This window comes from Loxodonta africana, chromosome 27 (genome assembly GCF_030014295.1).
Source record: "Loxodonta africana isolate mLoxAfr1 chromosome 27, mLoxAfr1.hap2, whole genome shotgun sequence".
In the NCBI taxonomy this organism is placed as follows: domain Eukaryota; kingdom Metazoa; phylum Chordata; class Mammalia; order Proboscidea; family Elephantidae; genus Loxodonta; species Loxodonta africana.
In genome coordinates this window covers 36,101,753-36,120,720 of record NC_087368.1, presented here as the reverse complement: position 1 = coordinate 36,120,720, position 18,968 = coordinate 36,101,753, and the positions used below count along the sequence as shown (strand labels likewise).

At 46.1% G+C, this 18,968-nt stretch overlaps 1 protein-coding gene across 1 annotated transcript; it reads right to left on the bottom strand.

Moving 5' to 3' along the window:
* Window positions 1-16,596: 16,596 nt before the first annotated feature.
* On the bottom strand, window positions 16,597-17,878 carry APRG1 (APRG1 tumor suppressor candidate; the record flags this gene model as incomplete). The annotated part of the gene is given in 3 exon segments (XM_023554800.2): window positions 16,597-17,534; window positions 17,579-17,713; window positions 17,715-17,878. Coding segments are annotated over 3 exon segments (612 nt in total), but the record flags the coding sequence as incomplete, so codon positions are not given.
* Between the last annotated feature and the right edge of the window lie 1,090 nt (window positions 17,879-18,968).

Sequence of the window (18,968 nt, the reverse complement as noted above, 5' to 3'; positions counted from 1 at the left end):
CCAGGGGAGGAGAGAAAAATGGAGAGGTTCTCTCGTTCACACCTGGGCAAGCTTCCTCTGAGTGACTGACACTTAGCTGAATGCACGTCTTGATGTCAGCTCTTCACAAGCTGCCTGACCTTAGTTTTTACACATAAGACAAACCACACTTCCACGTGTTTTTGAAATCCAGAAAGTTCAGGGGAAGGACAAATACTGTCGCCAAACCTCCAACTATAAAAGCAGACAGAGATTTAAGCAAATACTTTCCCACTGAAGTATTTCACAAGCCAAGAGTCCAACTGTTATTACTGGGTGCAATATTTCCAACCTGTTTCCGTGCTCAAACGATTTTTTTCCAGACATGCAAATTTAGTGAAGCTTTTTTTTTATTTAGGTAACAACCATCATTGCCAGAATAGATCTGTATATCATCATGCCAAGTTTGTAAGATACATTCTCACCTCAATTTAAATATTAAAAATAGCATTCCATTTGTCAAAACATAGGAGCCCTGGTTGCACAGTGGTTAATGTGCTCAGCTGGTAACTGAAATGTCTGCGGTTTGAACTCACCAACCACTCCATGGGAGAAGGATGTGGCAGTCTGCTTCTGTAAAGATTTACAGCCTTGAGAACCCTATGGGGCAGTCCTACTCTATCTTACAGGGTCGCTATGAGTCAGAATCGACTCGATGGCAGTGGGCTTGGTTTGGTGTTGGTTTGTCAAAACATAAAAATAAAATGATCATGTTTCTAGAAGGCAGTTTATAGTCATGAGTAAGAGTGAGGGCTCCGGTGCTTGTAGTCGGTTATCAGGTGTATGACCTTGAGAGGCTATTTAACCTCTTGAAGCCTCAGTTTCCCCATTTGTAAAGAGGATCGCGCCCAGAGCGTTGTTGTGAGAGTTGAATGAGATAAGCCATGGGAAGCACTGCACGTGGGAAGCAACTGATAAATGTTAGTGGTTTAATCCCATATCACTTTGCTATTTATTTCAGTTTTTTAAAAATACTTATTATTATTTGGAGCAAAAGAAAAAAAAAGTGAGACATTTAAAGCAACTTCATTTTTAAATGGCCCATTTTAGAGCCTTCTTGGCTTAAAAATTCCAAACCTCAAGCTTCCCGGTGCTTCAGAGATGCCTGGTGCAGGGTGAGAGAAATAAACGTGACCCTGACCTCCAGTCTGCTGCCTCCACCCCCCAGGCTCCGTTCTTGGGGTTCCCTCTAAAATCACGCTAGTCAACTGTCAAATCCACATCTTACCAGCTTCCCTGAGATGAACCGCCAGCCAGAAACTCCTCAAATGTCTTCCTTAGTGATTTCCTCAAGGTCCCACCCTCCATTTTCACAGTTTAGATACAGTTGGGTTTTAAGGTGTCACCCATTGCTGGGGAGGGGGGAGGGTGGTCTGTGGATAAGAGAGAGATTCACTTCAATGGCATTCTGATGCAATGGAACCCTCACAAACCAAGCACCCCAAATTGCATATATCAGAAGCCAGCTGCTACAGCATCACGAGTCTGAAAACCAGGAATGGAGAGCTGGGGACAGGAAGGAGGGAGCATAAAGCTTCAAGAGAAACTGAAGGGTAGTTACAGCTTTTCCCGTTTCTTCTTTCAGACAGCTTCAGTATATCCCCAATTCTATTGTTGTTAGGTGCCGTCAAGTCAGTTCCCTCTCATAGTGTTAGTGACCCTACGTACAACAAAGGAAACACGGCCCAGTCCCGTGCCATCCTCACAGTTGTCGTTATGTTTGAGCCCCTTGTTGCAGCCACTGTGTCAATCCATCTCATTGAGGGTTTTCCTCTTTTTTGCTGACCCTCTACTTTACCAAGCACGATGTCCTTCTCCAGGGACTGTCCCTCCTGATAACCAATTCTAAGCAGCTATAAATGTCTCCAAGGAAGGTAAGTTGTTGAACAAGGATTTGAACCCTAGTTTTCAGAACACAGGTGCTGGATCCTGGCTTCTTTCTGCTGTTTAACACTCACGTGAGAAAAGCCATCTCCATGCTTCTCCCAGAAACAGTCTTGAAGCCTAAAACCTCTTGTGCCTGAAGCTGCAAGACACACATGTTGCACCCTCTGGTCATCAATTTTATTCAAAGACTTGAAGGGGGGAGGGTAAATAATATGTAGTGAGGCTGGGATGGCCCTGAACCAAACCCGGTGACAAGGAAGGCCCCAAGGTCCCCGGCATGAAAGCAAGCTGAACCAGCCCTTGCATGGAGCTGCGGTTGAGAAAGGAAGAATGACTCTGAGACCATGAGAGAGCCAGCCTGTTGCCCTCATCCTTCCTGGATCGGGCTTACACTCTGGACTAGAAGCTGGGGAGCATGTCTGAATTGGTGACACCGGGAGCTGGGCAACAACTCCAGGGACCACTGTGACTGTGCTAGTGTCTGCCCCAGCAGCTAGGGGGCGACAGGAGCAGGACACCAAGCCCTTGTCACATAGCCTGGGATGTGCAAGGTAGGAAAGAGACATTTTGGGTACAACTAGGACTCTCTGTAGTGCAACCGTTAAGCGCTTGGCTGCTAACCGCAAGGTTGGTGGATCAAACCCACCCAGTAGCTCTGCTGACAATCTGCTCCCATAAAGATTACAGCCTAGAAAACCCTACGGGGAAGTTCTATTCTGTCACATGGAGTTGCTACAAGTCGAAGACAACTCGACAGCCCCTAACAACCACAACAAAGAATCCTGGCTCCTTCTTTTATCAGAGAAAAACCTGAGGCCTAGAAAAAGATATTTCTCATGATGGATGAGATGAGGGCTCAAGCTATTCCATTGAGATGTTAAAATGTATTTGTAATGGACTCCTTCCCCTCCTCACAGTCCTGCATCCAACTCGGCCCACAGTCCATGATCTCTAAATATATGTTGTCTTTAAGACAGAATTTTGTCTTCTCTTCTCGAACCACTCTGCCTGTAGATCAAACACCTGTGGTTCAAACAGAAGCCACACAGGATAAGCACTGCCCTGGTGGGGGCGGCAGGGGGGAAGCCCTGAGGGGAGCCGCAATACCACGACAGGAAGTGTGTGCAAGTGACACGAGCGATCACCCTGCAGTGGTTTTAAAACATATCCACAAAATTTTGACACACCTTCCTTCATCAGGGGGAGGCTAATTCTCCTTCCCTTACGCACAGGCTAGATTTAGTGGCGCCCTTCTCATGAAGAGAGTGTTGTATGGCTTTCGCAGCTAGGCCATAGGAGACGTTGCTTCGTGCACTGTACTCTTTTCAATTGCTGAGTTTGGGGGAAGCCAGCTGCCATGTCATGAGGACACTCAAGCAGCCTGTGGAGAGAGCCTCGTGGAAGCAACTGAGGCTTCCCACCAACAACCCTGCCAGCTGTCTAAGTGAGCCAGCTCAGAAGCAAAGTTTTTTTTCAGTTGTGCTTTAGATGAAGGTTTACAGAACAAATTAGTGTTTCATTAAACAATACACATATTGTTTTGTGACACTGGTTGCCAACCCCACAACGTGTCAACATTCTCCCTTTCTTGACCTTGGCTTCCTGTTACCAGCTTTCCCGTTCCCTACTGCCTTCTCGTCCTCGCCCCTGGGCTGGTGTGCCCATTCAGTCTCATTTTGTTTTATGGGCCTGTCTAATCTTTGGCTGAAGGGTGAAGCTCAAGAGTGACTTCAGTACTGAGTTAAAAGGGTGTTTGGCGGATCATATTCTCTGGGTTTCTCCAGTCTCTGTCAGACCAGTAAGTGGGGTCTTTTTTTATGAGTTAGAATTTTGTTCTACATTTTTCTCCAGCTCTGTCCAGAACCCTATATTGTGATCCCTGTCAGAGCAGTCGGTGGTGGTAGCTGGGCACCATCTAGTTGTGCTGGACTCAGTCTGCTGTAGGCCATGGTAGTTGTGGTCCATTAGTCCTCAGAAGCAGATTTTCCAGCCCCAGATAAGACTTCGGGTGATTGCAGCCCCAGGCAACATCTTGATGGTAACCTCACAAGAGACCCCAAGCCAGAACCACCCAGATAAGTTGCTTGCGAATTCCTGACTCGCAAAAGCTGTGATACAACTTTTACTGTGTTAAGCCACTACATTTTGGGATAATTTGTTTCCCATTGTCTCAGTTATCTAGTGCTACTATAATAGAAATACCACAAGTGGATGGCTTTTACAAACAAATGTACTCTCTCACAGTCTAGGAGACTAGAAGTCTGAATTCAGGGAGCCAGCTCTAGGGGAAGGCTTTCTTTGTCGGCTCTACGGAGACGTCCTTGTCATCAATCTTCTCCTGGGTGTAGGAGCTTCTCAGAGTAGGAATCCTGGATTCAAAGGACGCACTCCCCTCTTGGCTCTTCATTCTTGGTGGTAGGAAGTCCCTCTCCTCTCTGCTTACTTCTCTTTTTTATATATAAAAGAGACTGACTCAAGATACAACCTAATCCTGTAGATTGAGTCCTGTCTCATTAACATAACTGCCTCTAATTCTACCTCATTAACATCATAGAGGGTAGGATTTACAACACATAGGATAATCACATCAGGTCACAAAATGGTAGACAACCACACAACACTGGGAGTCACGACCCAGCCAAGTAGACACACACTTCGGGGCGGGGCGGGGGGGGGACACAATTTAATCTATGACACCATCAAGAGATAAATACACACCTCTGTGCCTTGATGATAAGATAATGGTGGTTACAGCCACCAAGACACCTGCATTCACCACAGCCACCTCTCTGAGTCAGGCCACAAGAAAGTGGAAAGGATTGTCTTGATTCTTCCCTACCATGATGATGGCTCTGTGGTAGAAGAATTGACTTAGCTCTGGCCTGGGACTTGAGACCTGAGTTCAAATCCTGTCTCTACCACTTAACAGCCGCCAAGCCCAGAGCCAGTTGCTACACCTTCTAGGGACTCCATTTCCTCATCTGTGGTAATGATAATAACAGCACCCACATCACAGGGTAGCCACGAGGACAGATTAAACAGAAATAAGCACTCAAAAGTAACAGGCAGACAAGGGATTGGTTGAACCCAAGTGGTAGTGACATTTTAAAAGATATTTAAACTATGACAATGGAAACCATTGCTGACCTCCAGTCTGCTGCCCAGTTTAGCCACACAACTGCAGGAAGTTTATGAATGCTGGACCCACATGGGCCTGAGAGACAAGGCCCATGCTTCCCTCCCTCCTGGCTCTTAGCTTATCTAAATTACCTTCAGATTATGAGGGGCTGAAATCATTCCTATATTTCAAATATGCTCAGGAGATAAACTTGGAGTTAAATTAGAATCAAAAACCATTTGGTGGGAAGTACCTAGACAGCCCAACTGATTTTTTTTTTCTCCCTGTCTGCTCCTGTGAGTATTGACTCTTCCCCCAACAATCCACCCAGCTCCAATTTTTAAACACAGACTTCTCCTCAGCCACTGAGGGAAGCGAGGGTGAGAGGAGAAGAAACAGTGGCTCAGCTCACAACATTCGCAAAGCTGGGGACAGTATCCCGTGTTTCCAGCCGCCTCCAGACGGTACCAACAAGGCCGGCCCCCCCATTCCAACAGCCCCCCGCCCACCCTCCCATCTTTCTCTTCTTCCACCAAAACTCCCATTCCCTAAGGACCCTACAGGTACACGAAACACAGCAGACATCACTCATTCCTGGGAGACATAGTTTAGGGAAAGAGCACGGCAGAGGTTGGGCCATCAGACTGCTTGAGTTCCAATCCCAACTCCACCCTTGACCAGCCAGGGATGGTGGGCTTTTCTCCATCTCTTCACCTTTAAAACAACCTATTGTGAATAGCTGACATCCATGTTGGCTGTCTAGCACCATGAAACCCTTCTCCATCTTAAGCCCACCAACTCCAAGTTAAAAGCTAGAAGCTCCTTCCTCTAGCCTCCCTGGCAGCCAGGGTACAGGCATGTGACCTGTTTCCACCAATCAGACAGGGCCATGTGAGACTTGGAGTCAGCGGCCCGAGCAGGGAAGAAGCAGCCTCCGTGCACAGTCCACTACGGCGGCCGTGGTGGAGGGCTCGGCAGCGCTGAGAGGCTGCAGCATTGGAGGAAGCCTGGCAGTAAACCTGCCAGGCCCCACAGCAGCAGTGTAAGCTGGGAAATTATTCTTCATTCTGCTGCCTCCAAGCCCATTTCCAGACCTTCCTGACGATTCCGTGAATTATCTAATATCCCTAAGAAATTGCTCTCCTGCTTGAGTTAGCCAGAGTGGACCAGGTTGCCTACAATTGAGAAGAGTGATGGATCCACCTTCATATCTCAGGGTGGTTGTGAGGATTAAATAAAATCGCCCAAGGGAAGTTTATGCCTCTCGTACTGACGTATAAACTTTAATTTCCTTTTCTGTCAACAGTTTCCTTTCCTCCCGTCTTCTGCTGCCCCAATTCCATTCTCCCCACAAGAAAGAAAGGGAAGGAGCAATTCTAAAGTCAGGACAGGCATCCTGGTCTTAAAAAGCCGCCAGCGCATGGCTCCCTGCAGTGACCATCAGCCTGGGCATCGTGCGCACACTGACAGCACCCTCAGTTCAGCCCTGTGTCACCCTGGATGAAGTCATCTTAACTTGTCCGCCTTCTTCTCCTCAGCCTCCTTTTGGCTCCTGTGAATTTGCTGAATCTGCTCCATCCCAGATCCTGTGTCCCTTTTCCTCCACAAAACCAGGCATCCTGTCCCTGCTGTTTGTAGGGCCTAGCCTCAGCTTGTCCTACATCTGGATGGAGACCTGGCCGCACAGTGGTTAAGAGCTGGCTGCTAATCAAAAGGTTGGCAGCTTGAATCCACCAGCCGCTCCTTGGAAACCCTAGGGGACAGTTCTACTCTGTCCTACAGGGTCGCTATAAGTTGGAATCGGCTCGACGGCAACGGGTACCTACATCTGGGTGGTACAAATGGTTAACATGCTGGGCTGCTAATCAAAAGGCTGCAGGTTCAACGATGAAGCCGTGAAACATTTCATAACATGGAGGAATCTGGAAGGCATTATGCTGAGTGAAAATAGTCAGTTGCAAAAAGACAAATATTGTATAAGACCTCTATTGTAAGAACTCAAGAAATAGTTTAAACAGAGAAGAAAATTTATGAGAGTGGAGGGGGGAGAGAGAGGGGTATTCACTAATTAGATAGTAGACAAGAACTATTTTAGGTGAAGGGAAAGACAACACACAATACAGGAGAGGTCAACACAACTGGACTAAACGAAAAGCAAAGAAGTTTCCTGAATAGAACCAAACGCTTCAAAGGCCAGAGTAGCAGGGACAGGGGTCTGGGGATCATGGTTTCAGGGAACATCTAGGTCAACTGGCATAACAAAATGTATTAAGAAAACATTCTGCATCTCATTTTGGTGAGCGGTGTCTGGGGTCTTAAACGCTAGCAGGCAGCCATCTAAAATGCATCAATCGGTCTCAACCCACCTGGACCAAACGAGAATGAAGAACACCAAAGACGCAAGGTAATTATGAGCCCAAGAGACAGAAAGAGCCACATAAACCAGAGACTCCAGCAACCTGAGACCAGAACTACATGGTGCCTGGCTACAACCGATGATGGCCCTGACAGGGAACACAACAGAGAATCCCTGATGGAACAGGAGAGCAGTGGGATAAAGACCCCAAATTCTTGTAAAAAGACCAGACTTAATGGTCTGACTGAGACTAGAAGGACCCCAGAGGTCATGGTCCCCAGACCTTCTGTTAGCCCAAGACAGGAACCACTCCCAAAGCCAACTCTTCAGACAGGGGTTGGAGTGGAATATAAGACAGAAAATGATACTGGTGAGGAGTGAGCTTCTCGGATCAAGTAGACACATGAGATTATGTGGGCAGCTCCTGTCTGGAGGGGAGATGAGAGGGCAGAGGGCGTCAGAAGCTGGCTGAATGGACACGGAAAGACAGGGTGGAGAGAAGTGTGCTGTCTCATCAGGGGGACAGTAACTAGGAGCACATAGCAAGGTGTATATAAATTTTTGTATGAGAGACTGACTTGATTTGTAAACTTTCACTTAAAGTACAAAAAAATATGTAAAAAAAGGTTGGAGGTTGGAGTTCACCCGGAGGTGCCTCAGAAGAAAGGCCTGGTAATCGTCTGAAAAACCAGCCACTGGAAACCTTACGGAGCACAGCTCTGACACACGTGGGGTCGCCACGAGTCAGGACCAAGTCGGCAGCATCTGGTTTTTATCTACGTCTCGGTGCTAATGGCTAGAAGAGGCCCCTACCCTACGGTGCCCCAGGATGGTCTCCTCTGTTGATAAACACACGGAATAAATCCCAGTGGTGGAAGTCCAAGCAATGGGGCTTTGGAGCCCTGTCTGCTTTCTTACAAAGTCAAGGAACTTGATAATTAACTGCATTCATTCAATCTCGGGAAGCAGAGCGGAGACAAACACAGCCATCCTTTGATGTGCCAGCCACTTTTAAAACCGGACATGAAAAACTGATGCATATCCTTAAATAACTGCAATAAATCACGCAGTGACCCTTCCTTTTCCTTAGAAGACCTGCAGCACGGTGCTGAGTTTCCTATGAAGTTAACTTCCTGAATAACCGGAACTCATTGGCCAAGCTCCCCAACTCAAGGCTCACTGCAAAAGGTAGTAAATTACCACGGACCACGCCAAGTAGCCATTCCCAGTTTGCACAGTGGGCCCTCGATGCGTTTACACGGGCACTTGTAAGGGTCCGGAGTTTTCTGTCCTGGCTCCCATCCATCTCACCTTAAAAAGGGTGAACATATTCCGGCCCCTCTGAAACTGAGATGTGCTAAAATATTACAGTTTGCCTCTAGAATTTTTTTTTTAAGATATTTTATTCTGTGTTTTACATGGAGTTTACCAATTTGGTATATTTTTACTACAAATACTGATACTTAAATATTTAAATAAATGAGATACAATCATTCACTACCTCGTAAGATCAAATTAAAGAATCCTTTTGCTTACCTTGTAATTTCCATACCTTGACTGGAAGGCAGGCAAATTTCACAAGTTGCACAAAGAACGAAAGAAACCTGTAAGAGGGGCTATGAGCCCTGACTTCAAAGGCCGAACCCATGACTCTTTCTTTGCCTGAGGGCTTCCTCTGACCACTGGAGCCCTCTCTGCCCACACACATGGCAGGCCAGAAGTGCTCAAATTCAACACCTATCTGGAGCAGCCCTCAATCAGTGACTGCTGGTGGAAAAACACCTGGCAAACTCCTATTCATCCTTCAAAACCCTGTGCAGGTACCATCTTTTCAGTGAAACCTTCCCAAAGAGCATATACTGTATCTCTTTCCATTTAGTCTATTTGCTTTATTTGTTGACAGATCTATCTCCCCTAATAAAACTGTAAGGTCCTTTGCCTTTTTATCCCCAGGTTGGACCGTAGTTTGTGGTATATAAAAGAAGCATATTAACTGTTGGCTGAACTGCCTGCTCAGATGCGAGTGTCTTCAGATTCATATTTAACAGTAAATAAGTACCCAGAGCATTCCAGGCACTGTAGTCTGCTATTTCACATACATTATTCTATTCCACTAAAAAAAAAAAAAAGTAATATATGTTCATCATAAAATTCCAAGTAAACTAATAAAGTTCAAAGAAAAAAAAGGAGAGTAAAAAAATTACTCCCCAAACTCACTACACTAAACCCAAACCACACCCACTGCCACCGACTTATAGCGGCCCTAGAAGCCAGAGTAGAACTGCCCCACAGGGTTTCCAAGGAGCTGCTGGTGGATTTGAACTACCAACCTTCTGGCTAGCAGCCTGAGCTCTTAACCACTGCCCACCAGGGCTCCTCCCACTGCATTAGGTGAACAAATTTCTAAAAATCTTACTAAAATGCATGCCATTAGAAGATGGGTCAGTAGAAAAAAGATATTTTTATAAAATAGAATCATACATGAACCATATATCACGGACTGCCAAAAGAATGAACAGATCTCTCTGGGAAGAAGTATAACCAGAATGTATACTAGAAGCAAGGATGGCGAGACTTCATCTCTCTTTCTTTGGACATGTTATCAGGAGGGACCAGTCCCTGGAGAAGGACATCATGCTTGGTGAAGCAGAGGGTCAGTGGAAGAGATGGACTGACACAGTGGCTCCAACAATGGGCTCAAACACAACAATTGTGAGCATGGCACACGACTGGGCAGTGTTTCATTCTGTTGTGCACAGGGCTGCTATGAGTCGGAACCGACTTGATGGCACCTAACAACAATAACATGAATAATAGGGAGGAAATGGGCTTTATGGGAACTCTGTACCTTCTGCTCAATTTTCCTCTAAACCTAAAACTGATCTAAAAAAATACAGTCTACGATTAAAATAAAAAGAATCATGTAAGCCATTTTTAATAACAAAAAACATTTCATTTTTTTTTGCATTTAACAAAATACAAGGGAATAAGTGAACCTGAGGAAGTACTAAACTTCAAATAAATGTTTCCTCAACGGAAAAGATACTAGTTTATAAAATATTTCCCTAAGATTAAAACATCAATTATGAAAATATGTTGCTGTTGCACTCATTATGTTTTCATCATACATGTTTGCATTTATGTAGCAGCTATTTTCTGCTCTGAAAGGTGAACGCGGTGCCTGTTGCCGGCGCGTCAATTCCAACTCATAGCGACCCTACAGGACAGAGTACCACTGCCCCACAGGGTTCCCAAGGCTGTAAATCTCTACTGGAACAGACTGCCGCATCCTCCTGCAGAGCAGCCGGTGGATTCGAACCGAGGACTTTTCGGTTCGCAACCGAGCACTTAACCACTGTACCACCAGGGCTCCTGGATGGACACGGTAGCACTCGTAGTTCCTACCACCTTCCCTCGCCCTCCTCCGGATTTTATGGATAAATTGCCATTGCTACGTTGCACAGTTTTAGTTGATTTACACGGTCTCTCATAACGCAGTCCCCAAAGCTGTTAACATTATTTCCACCTTTAAATGGATTCATGGTTCATCAGCTGTCCTTTACCACGGCCTCTTTATTCCTTTGCTCTTTATTTTGATCTATCTCTCAGTTGGCTAGATATCATCATCAAAAAGTTTTTTTTTTCAAGTAAAGTCTGTTGTTTTTATACTTAGACAACATCTTGGCTGTATATGGGATTGTTTCGTCACACATTTTTTCCTCCAGAATCTCATGGTCACTGACCCGTTGTCTTCCGGCAACAAGGGCTGCTATGGAGAGGCTGAAGGAGGTCTGGTAGCGCAATGGTTAAGCGCTCGGCTGCTAAGCGAAAAGTCGGCGGTTCAAACCCACTAGCCGTTCTGAGGGAGAAAAGACCTGGCAATCTGCTCTTGGAAAGATTACAGCCTAGGAAACCCTATGGGGCAGTTCTACTCTGTCACATGGGGTCGCTATGAGTCGGAATCGACTCGCCAGCACACAACAACAACTACACAGAGAAGTCTGGAGACAGCCTGATCTCACTGCCTGAATGCAAGAGTAATTCTTCCTTTATGTTTGATGCTTGGTATCTTAGCCGGAATACGTCATGTTTGTCACGTCACTTCTGCTTCCCAAATGTGGCACAAATTTCTCTTTCGACCAACTCTAACTTGAGACAATACAGGTGAGAAGGTCCTGGGAAACACAGGTCTAGCTTAACCAAGTTGATGCAGTGCAGGCCACCACAGAGTCTACTGCCCCATCTCTAGAGTTAACAATCCAATATTCTGAATAAAATGTGGTTGTCAACTTAGCACCTCACGAACACTTAAGGGGATGCTGGGTATGAAATCCCAACATAATTTATGGTTCATTTTCAACCTAAATATTGACAACCACCTTCTCGTTGTTGTTCGCTGCCGTTGAGTCCGCCCGACTCATGGCGACCCCTGCCCAGCAGAATGAAACGCGCCCTGGTCCCGGGCCATCCCCACGATCGGTTGCCGACCTGACGTTGTAATACATGGGGTTTTCACTGATTTTCAGAACTAGATCACCAAGCCTTTCTTCCTAGTCCCATCTGGGAGCTGTGCTGAAGCCTGTTCAGCGTCATAGCAACACGAAAGCCTCCACTGACAGACAGGAGGGTGGTGTCCTGGGTCGGGAATCAAATCCAGGCCTCCCTCATATATATATATACACACACACACACACACACATATATATATATATATATATACGGCGAGAATTCAACCACTGACCAACCACTAAAAAAAAACCCACCACCGTTCCCTGTAATTTCTCGGACGGCCAATAAACACTTGTCATCATTCCCAACCACCTGTAATTATGACTTGGAATCTATAGACATAAACAGTATGAAAATGAATTGTTGTGAAATAGATATAAACAATGAACCAGATATACACACATTGTAAATGATTAACTACAAATAATATTTCCGCCTTACTATTTACTATATTATTGTATTATCTTTATTTCTACATATGTGATGAGACACTTAAAACATGTGCCTGAAGTTGGTGGTCTGCTTTCTCAGCTAACACTCACTCAGTTGCCTGTGGATGTGGCACGTTTGAGGGACACTTGTCTCACAGTCGTACGGAAGGCTGAAGAAACCTGGCTACGTCTTTGCCCCAGCAGTTTAAGATGCAGATAGACTGATTTCATCCTCCAGGAAGTTGCCATCTTCCTTCTGTGAGTAGTTGGGGATTTTGTTCCCTTCTTTTCTTTACCTTTCTTCTTTTTCTTCCTTTTTTTTTTGGTTGTTGTTCTTGGGGTCACTTGACTTGGTTTGACCCCGTGGAATGTTTCCCTATATTCCATTGCAGCCACGTGGGTTCAGACAGGGGTGAGTCCCATCAGGAGGCTTGGTGCTCTGTCCACAAAGCCACGTGATCAAAACCTGAGAAGTGTACATTCTGCTCCGTGCCACAGCTATGGCTCAGGATCCATCTCTCCCTCCCAATTCACCTGGAGCAAAGGAGAATGAAGAGCACCAAAGACACAAGGAAAATATGAACCCAGGAGACAAAAGGGGCCACATAAACCAGAGACTCCATCAGCCTGAGACCAGAAGAACGAGATGGTGCCCAGCTACCACCAATGACCGCCCTGACAGGGAACACAATGGAGAGTCCCTGACGGAGCAGGAGAAAAATGGGGTGCAGAACTCAAATTCTAGTAAAAAGACCAGACTTAATGGTCTGACTGGGACTGGAGGAACCCCAGAAGACATGGTCCCTGGACTCTCTGTTAACCCAGAACTAAAACCATTCCCGAAGCCAACTTTTCAGATAAAGATAAGACTGACTATAAGATGTAAAATGATACTCGTGAAGAAAGTGTGCTTCTTAGTTCAAGAATTCTTAGAAACATGAGACTAAATGGGCAGCTCCCGTCTGGAGGTGAGATGAGAAGGCAGAAAGGAATAGGAGCTGGTTGAATGGACACGGGAAATCTGGGATAGAAAGGAGGAGTGTGTGGTCACATTATACGGAGAACAACTAGGGTCGCATAACAATGTGTGCATAAATTTTTGTATGAGAAATTAACTTGAGCTGTAAACTTTCACCTAAAGCACACACACACACACACACAAAAATCCACTTCTCCCATCCCAGGGCTGATGCTTCACAGCAGGGCAGCCTATCTGGGAGGCAGCCCCAGGAACAGGAAGGTAGGGAGAGAGAGAGGAGGAGGCAGAGGTAACATAAGGCACGTTATCCAGGCCACAGGTGTGGGCACTTGGGACTTAATCCCATCAGGGACCTTCTGTGGAATGACTCTCAGGGACCCTTTGTAGAACCAGAAACAAAGATTACCTGAGCCTGGAATCGAGAGACAGTGGAGAGCGATGAGCTGGGGAAGGTGGGGGGGAAGGAGCTTGGGGTGGAGATGGGTTGTAAAGCCAGTTAAGGCTCCATCGTAAAAGCAGTGGGAGCCTCAGGGGAGAGATGTGTTCAGATTTTCATTTCTAAGGATGGTTATGCTTTCCCCTCTGCAGGTGGGCCCCCAGAAAACTTTGCCGAAGGAAACACGGGCATCGAAGTTCAAACCAAACTGTGATGACAACATCTGGCATAACTGGTCTGTACGGGGAAGTCTAAATATCCAGAGCTTCCTTCAGAGATGTGAATCTTGCCGTCAGGTTAAACACTATGGGGTGGAGGGGTGAACACCAGCTACGGCCTCCTCTCTCACTACTAATCTCTAGAAACGAGATTAAATATGGCTTTGATCTATGATAACATAGAAAAACCGGAAAGGTTTCTTTTGTGTGTGTGTGGATGAGAAAACTCGAAAATCCTTGAACTACAGAAGGCATTCAGAAAGCAGTCAGGTTTGAAAAGCAGCCCTATGAAGCACACCTGGGAGACGACTCTTGCATACAAATGAGGGTGTGAAGTGGCTCCCAGGACATGCAAAACTCAGGTGTCACAGGCTGGGACCAGAGCAGCTTTGAGCACCTGACAGAGAACTACTGGATGGGGCCCCAGAGCAGGAGCTGTCAGGTGAACGCTCCCTGTCCCCATTGTCTCTTGGGCTGTTGTTGTTAGGTGCCATCGAGTCAACTCTGACTCACAGCGACCCTATAGGCAGAGTAGAACTCCCTGTAACAGGGTTTCCTAGGCTGCAGCATTTACAGGAGCAGATCACCAGGTCTTTTCTCCCGTGGAGCTGCTGGCTGGATCAAACTGCCCACCTTCTGATCAGCAGCCGAATGCTTAACTATTGCGCCACCACGGCTCCTTGAACTAGGAGGCAAGCGCAATAGAGTTGTATGCCTCCATATAGGAGAATGGTGGCCCAGGGGGCTGGCAACACCAGGGAGGAATAAAGACGTGTGAAGAAAACCAAAGACTCAAGGAAAAAAATTAGTCCAAAGGACTAATGGACCACATGAACCATGGCCTCCACTAGCCTGAGACCAGAAGAAGTAGATGGTGCCCAGCTACCGCTACCAACCGCTCTGACCTGGACCACAGCAGTAGGTCACGGACAGAGTGGGAGAGAAATGTAGAACAAAATTCAAACTCGTACATAAGATCAGGCTTACTGATCTGATAGAGACTGATGGAAGCCCCACGACTATGGCCCTTAGACACCCTCTGAACTTGAAACTGAAATCACTCCCAGAGATCACATTAATAGCCATACAATAGACAGGCCTAAAAAATGAACAATAACACCAGTGAGGAATGTACACCTCAAAACAATCAACTGTACAACACCAAAAGGACAGCACTTGCCTAAAAGCAAAGTTCAGAAGGAAGATAGGGCAAGAAAGCTGGGCAAATGGACAAGGGGAATCCAGGGAAGGGGGGAGAGTGCTGACACATTCAAGGGTTTGCAACCAATGTCACGAAACAAGCTGTGTATAAATTGTGAACGGGAAACTAATTTGCTCTGTGAACTTTCACTTAAACAACCATAAATTGCTCCAAAAGAAAAAAAAAAAAAAAAGAGAGAGATACTAATAGGAGAATAAAAAGATAAGCCACAGACGAGAAAATATGTGCAAAGCATATATCTGTTAAATGACTTGTATCCAAAATATATAAAGAACTCTCATAAATCAATAACAGGAAAAGAAACAGCCCAATTTAGAAATAGGCAGAAGATATGAATGAATACTTAACCAAAGACGATATACAGATGGCAAACAAGTACATGGAAATAAGCACAACAGTATTAGTCATTAAACACACCACCAAAAAAAAAAACAGTTGCAGTCCAGTCAACTCCAACTCATGGTGACCCCATGCGTGTCAGAGTAGAACTGTGCTCCACAGGGTTTTCAATAGCTGATTTCAGAAGCAGATCACCAGACTTTGCTTCCGAGACACCTCGTGTGGACTTGAACCTCCAACCTTTCAGTTTGCAGCTGAGTGTGTTAACTGTTTGCACCACACAGGGACTCTGAGATGCCACTACAAACTTATTAAGGTGGCAAAAATAAAAGAGACTGACCACATCAAGTGTTGGTGAGGATGTGGAGGAACTGGAACTCTGGCGGGAATGTAAAATGTTACAACTGTTTCCTTTGGAAAACAGTATGGAGGTTTTTTAAAAAGTAAAGCTTCTATCTACCATATGACGCAGCCACTCCACTCCTAGTTTTATCCAATAGAAAAGAAAGCATTTGTCCGTATAAAAACTTGTCCACAGGAGAACAGTGGGATGCAGACCCCAAATTCTCATAAAAAGACCAGACTTAATGGTCTGACTGAGACTAGAGGAATCCCAGCGGTCATGGTCCCCAAACCTTCTGTTGGCCCAGGACAGGAACCATTCCCGAAAACAACTCATCAGACATGGAAGGGACTGGACAATGGGTTGGAGAGAGATGCTGATGAAGAGTGAGCTACTTGTATCAGGTGGACACTTGAGACTGTGTTGGCATCTCTTGTCTGGAGGGGAGATAGGAGGGTAGAGAGGGTTAGACTGGCAAAACTGGCAAAACGGTCACAAAAAGAGAGACTGGAAGGGCTGACTCATTAGGGGGAGAGTAAGTGGGAGTATGGAGTAAGGTGTATAAAAGCTTATATGTGACAGACTGACTTGATTTGTAAACGTTCACTTAAAGCTCAATAAAAATTATTAAAAAAAAAAAAAAAAACTTGTCCAAAAATGTTCATAGCAACTTTATTTGTAATAGCCAAAAACTTGAAACAACGCAAATGCCCACCTACAGGTGAACAGACAGACTGCCGGATACCCATTCAATGGATTACTATCCACCAATATAGGAATCAACATACGATAACATGAATCTCAAAATAATTATGGCGAGTGTAAGAAGACAGACAAAATATAGTCCATACTGTCCGATTCCATTTATATAAAACTCTAGAAAATTATAGTGACAGAAAGCGCATTGGTGGTTGTCTGGGGACGAGAGGTGGGGGTGTGGGAGGGTGGAGTTACGGAAGGTCATGAAGAAAGTGTCGAGAGTGATAAGTTCACTATCTCGACTGTGGTGCTGGTTTCACGGGTATAGGCATATGTCAAAACTTATCAAGGTATACACTTTAAATACATATCTGTATCTATCTATCAAGCTTGGTATCTCTCTATGTTGTTGTTGTTAGGTGCCCTCGAGTCGATCTCATAGCAACCTCAGGTGACAGAGTAGAACTGCCCCGTAGGGTTTTCTAGGCTGTAATCTTTACGGGAGCAGATCACCAGGTCCTTCTCCCGCAGAGCTGCTGGGTGGGTTTGAACTACCAACCTTTCGTTTAGCAGGCAAGCACTTAACCATTGTGCCACCAGGGAGCTAGCTCTCTCTCTCTCTCTAGGTACTCTCTCTCTCTCTATATATATATATGGATGGATGGATCAGTGTTTCTCAAATTTATCTGACCACCAACCTTTTGTTCTGCTCACCTGCCATTCCAAGTTTGCAGACCCACCACGGCACATGTAATGAGACAGACCTAGGACCAATCCTTGTTCCTCTCTCATCCTGGCTGTGTGCCCTTCAGCAAGCATCTTGTACTTTCTGAGCCTCAGTGGCCCATCTGAAACGCCTGCCATGTCATAGTTTCTTGAACACTTTAGTCCACCAACCACCCCATAAATCAAACCAGCCCCATTTATGGTTTTCCCAAGTGCATCACCTTTATTTTTAGCTAAGGAAACCAGCGTCCAGCCATCTCAAGTTCGAAGGTCTGAGTCCAGCCATCTTGAGCTCAAAGGTCCAAGGAGAAGACGTTGAAACGCTTAGCTCAGCCCTGCAGGGCCATCTGCTCTGCGTTAGCCAGCTTTCCTCTGTTTATTATTCCTCGAGTTAAACCTCCTCCAATTCTTGTGTGAAAAGTTGGACAACAACCTCTTTGTCACATTTTCAAAATCTGGGCCTGTTCTGGAAAGTTTGCACCTTTTCCTTGTTGCTAACGTCTTCGTGTGGATTCGGATTTCTGAAGAAGGCTTCTGAAAGCCCTGCTGGGAACGCTGGTGTGTAAGCTGGATGCAGACACCGTCACCAAAGAGAAGGAGGCATCAGGGGCATGGGAGGCGCACCGCGGGGGCTCTGTGTCACTCAGCAGCTGGGGCTGGGCTGGCGGTCAGGAGCCCTGGGCCAGGCAGCCCCCTCAGTCACTCTCCCGTGCGTGTAGAAAATGAATGATAACAAAAAAAAAAAGCAATAGAAACCTAGCCTAAAAAGCACGCATAACTGCAAAAATAAATATATCAGATTAACAATATCGGCTACCATTTGTTGAGTATTATTTGTGCGCCGGGCTCTGCTATGCCCATTGCCCGTTGCCATTGAGTCGATTCCGACTCATAGTGATCCTGTAACACAGGTTAGAACTGCCCTGTAGGGTTTCCAAAGAATGGCTGCTGGATTCGAACTGCCGGCCTTTTGGTTGGCAGCCGTAGCTCTTAACCACCGTGCCACCAGGGCTCCGCTAACTGCTATAGTGCTGTTTTATTTAAACCTCACAACAAGCCTGTAAGTTAGGCATACAATCAGTGAGGACTCTTTCAGCCACACGTGACAGGAAAGCTACCTCAAACTGGCCTATGATATAAAGGAAAAACACAGGAGGTCACAGGCATACGCTGTTAGCCATAGTACTCGCCAAACCAAAACCAAACCCGTTGCCATCGAGTCAATTCTGACTCATAGCGACCCTATAGGACAGAGTAGAACTGCCCCCATAGAGTTTCCAAGGAGCGACTGATAGATTCGAACTGTTGACCTTTTAGTTAGCAGCCGTGGCACTTAACCACTATGCCACCAGAGTTTCCATAGCACTCACAGCAGCTCCAAATTCATCAGCAGGTAATGGGATCTGGGTGGCGCACCAACTGTAAGTGTCCCAGTGGAAGCCGGGATGCAAGGCCCCTGGCAGAGTGGTTAGGCCACACCAGTGACTGGAGCTGGACGGTGACTCGGCCAAGGTCGCAGCACAGCATGTGACCCTACCACCGGCCAAATGAGCTCAGCAGGACTCTGGCTCTGCCCATAAATGGCCACAGTCCTGCAAGCAGCTTCTGCCCCGCCGTCGGGGAGACAGGGACAGTAGGCACGCAACTGCCTGTTAATCAGTGCTCGGGATTAGATATGAACGGCTGA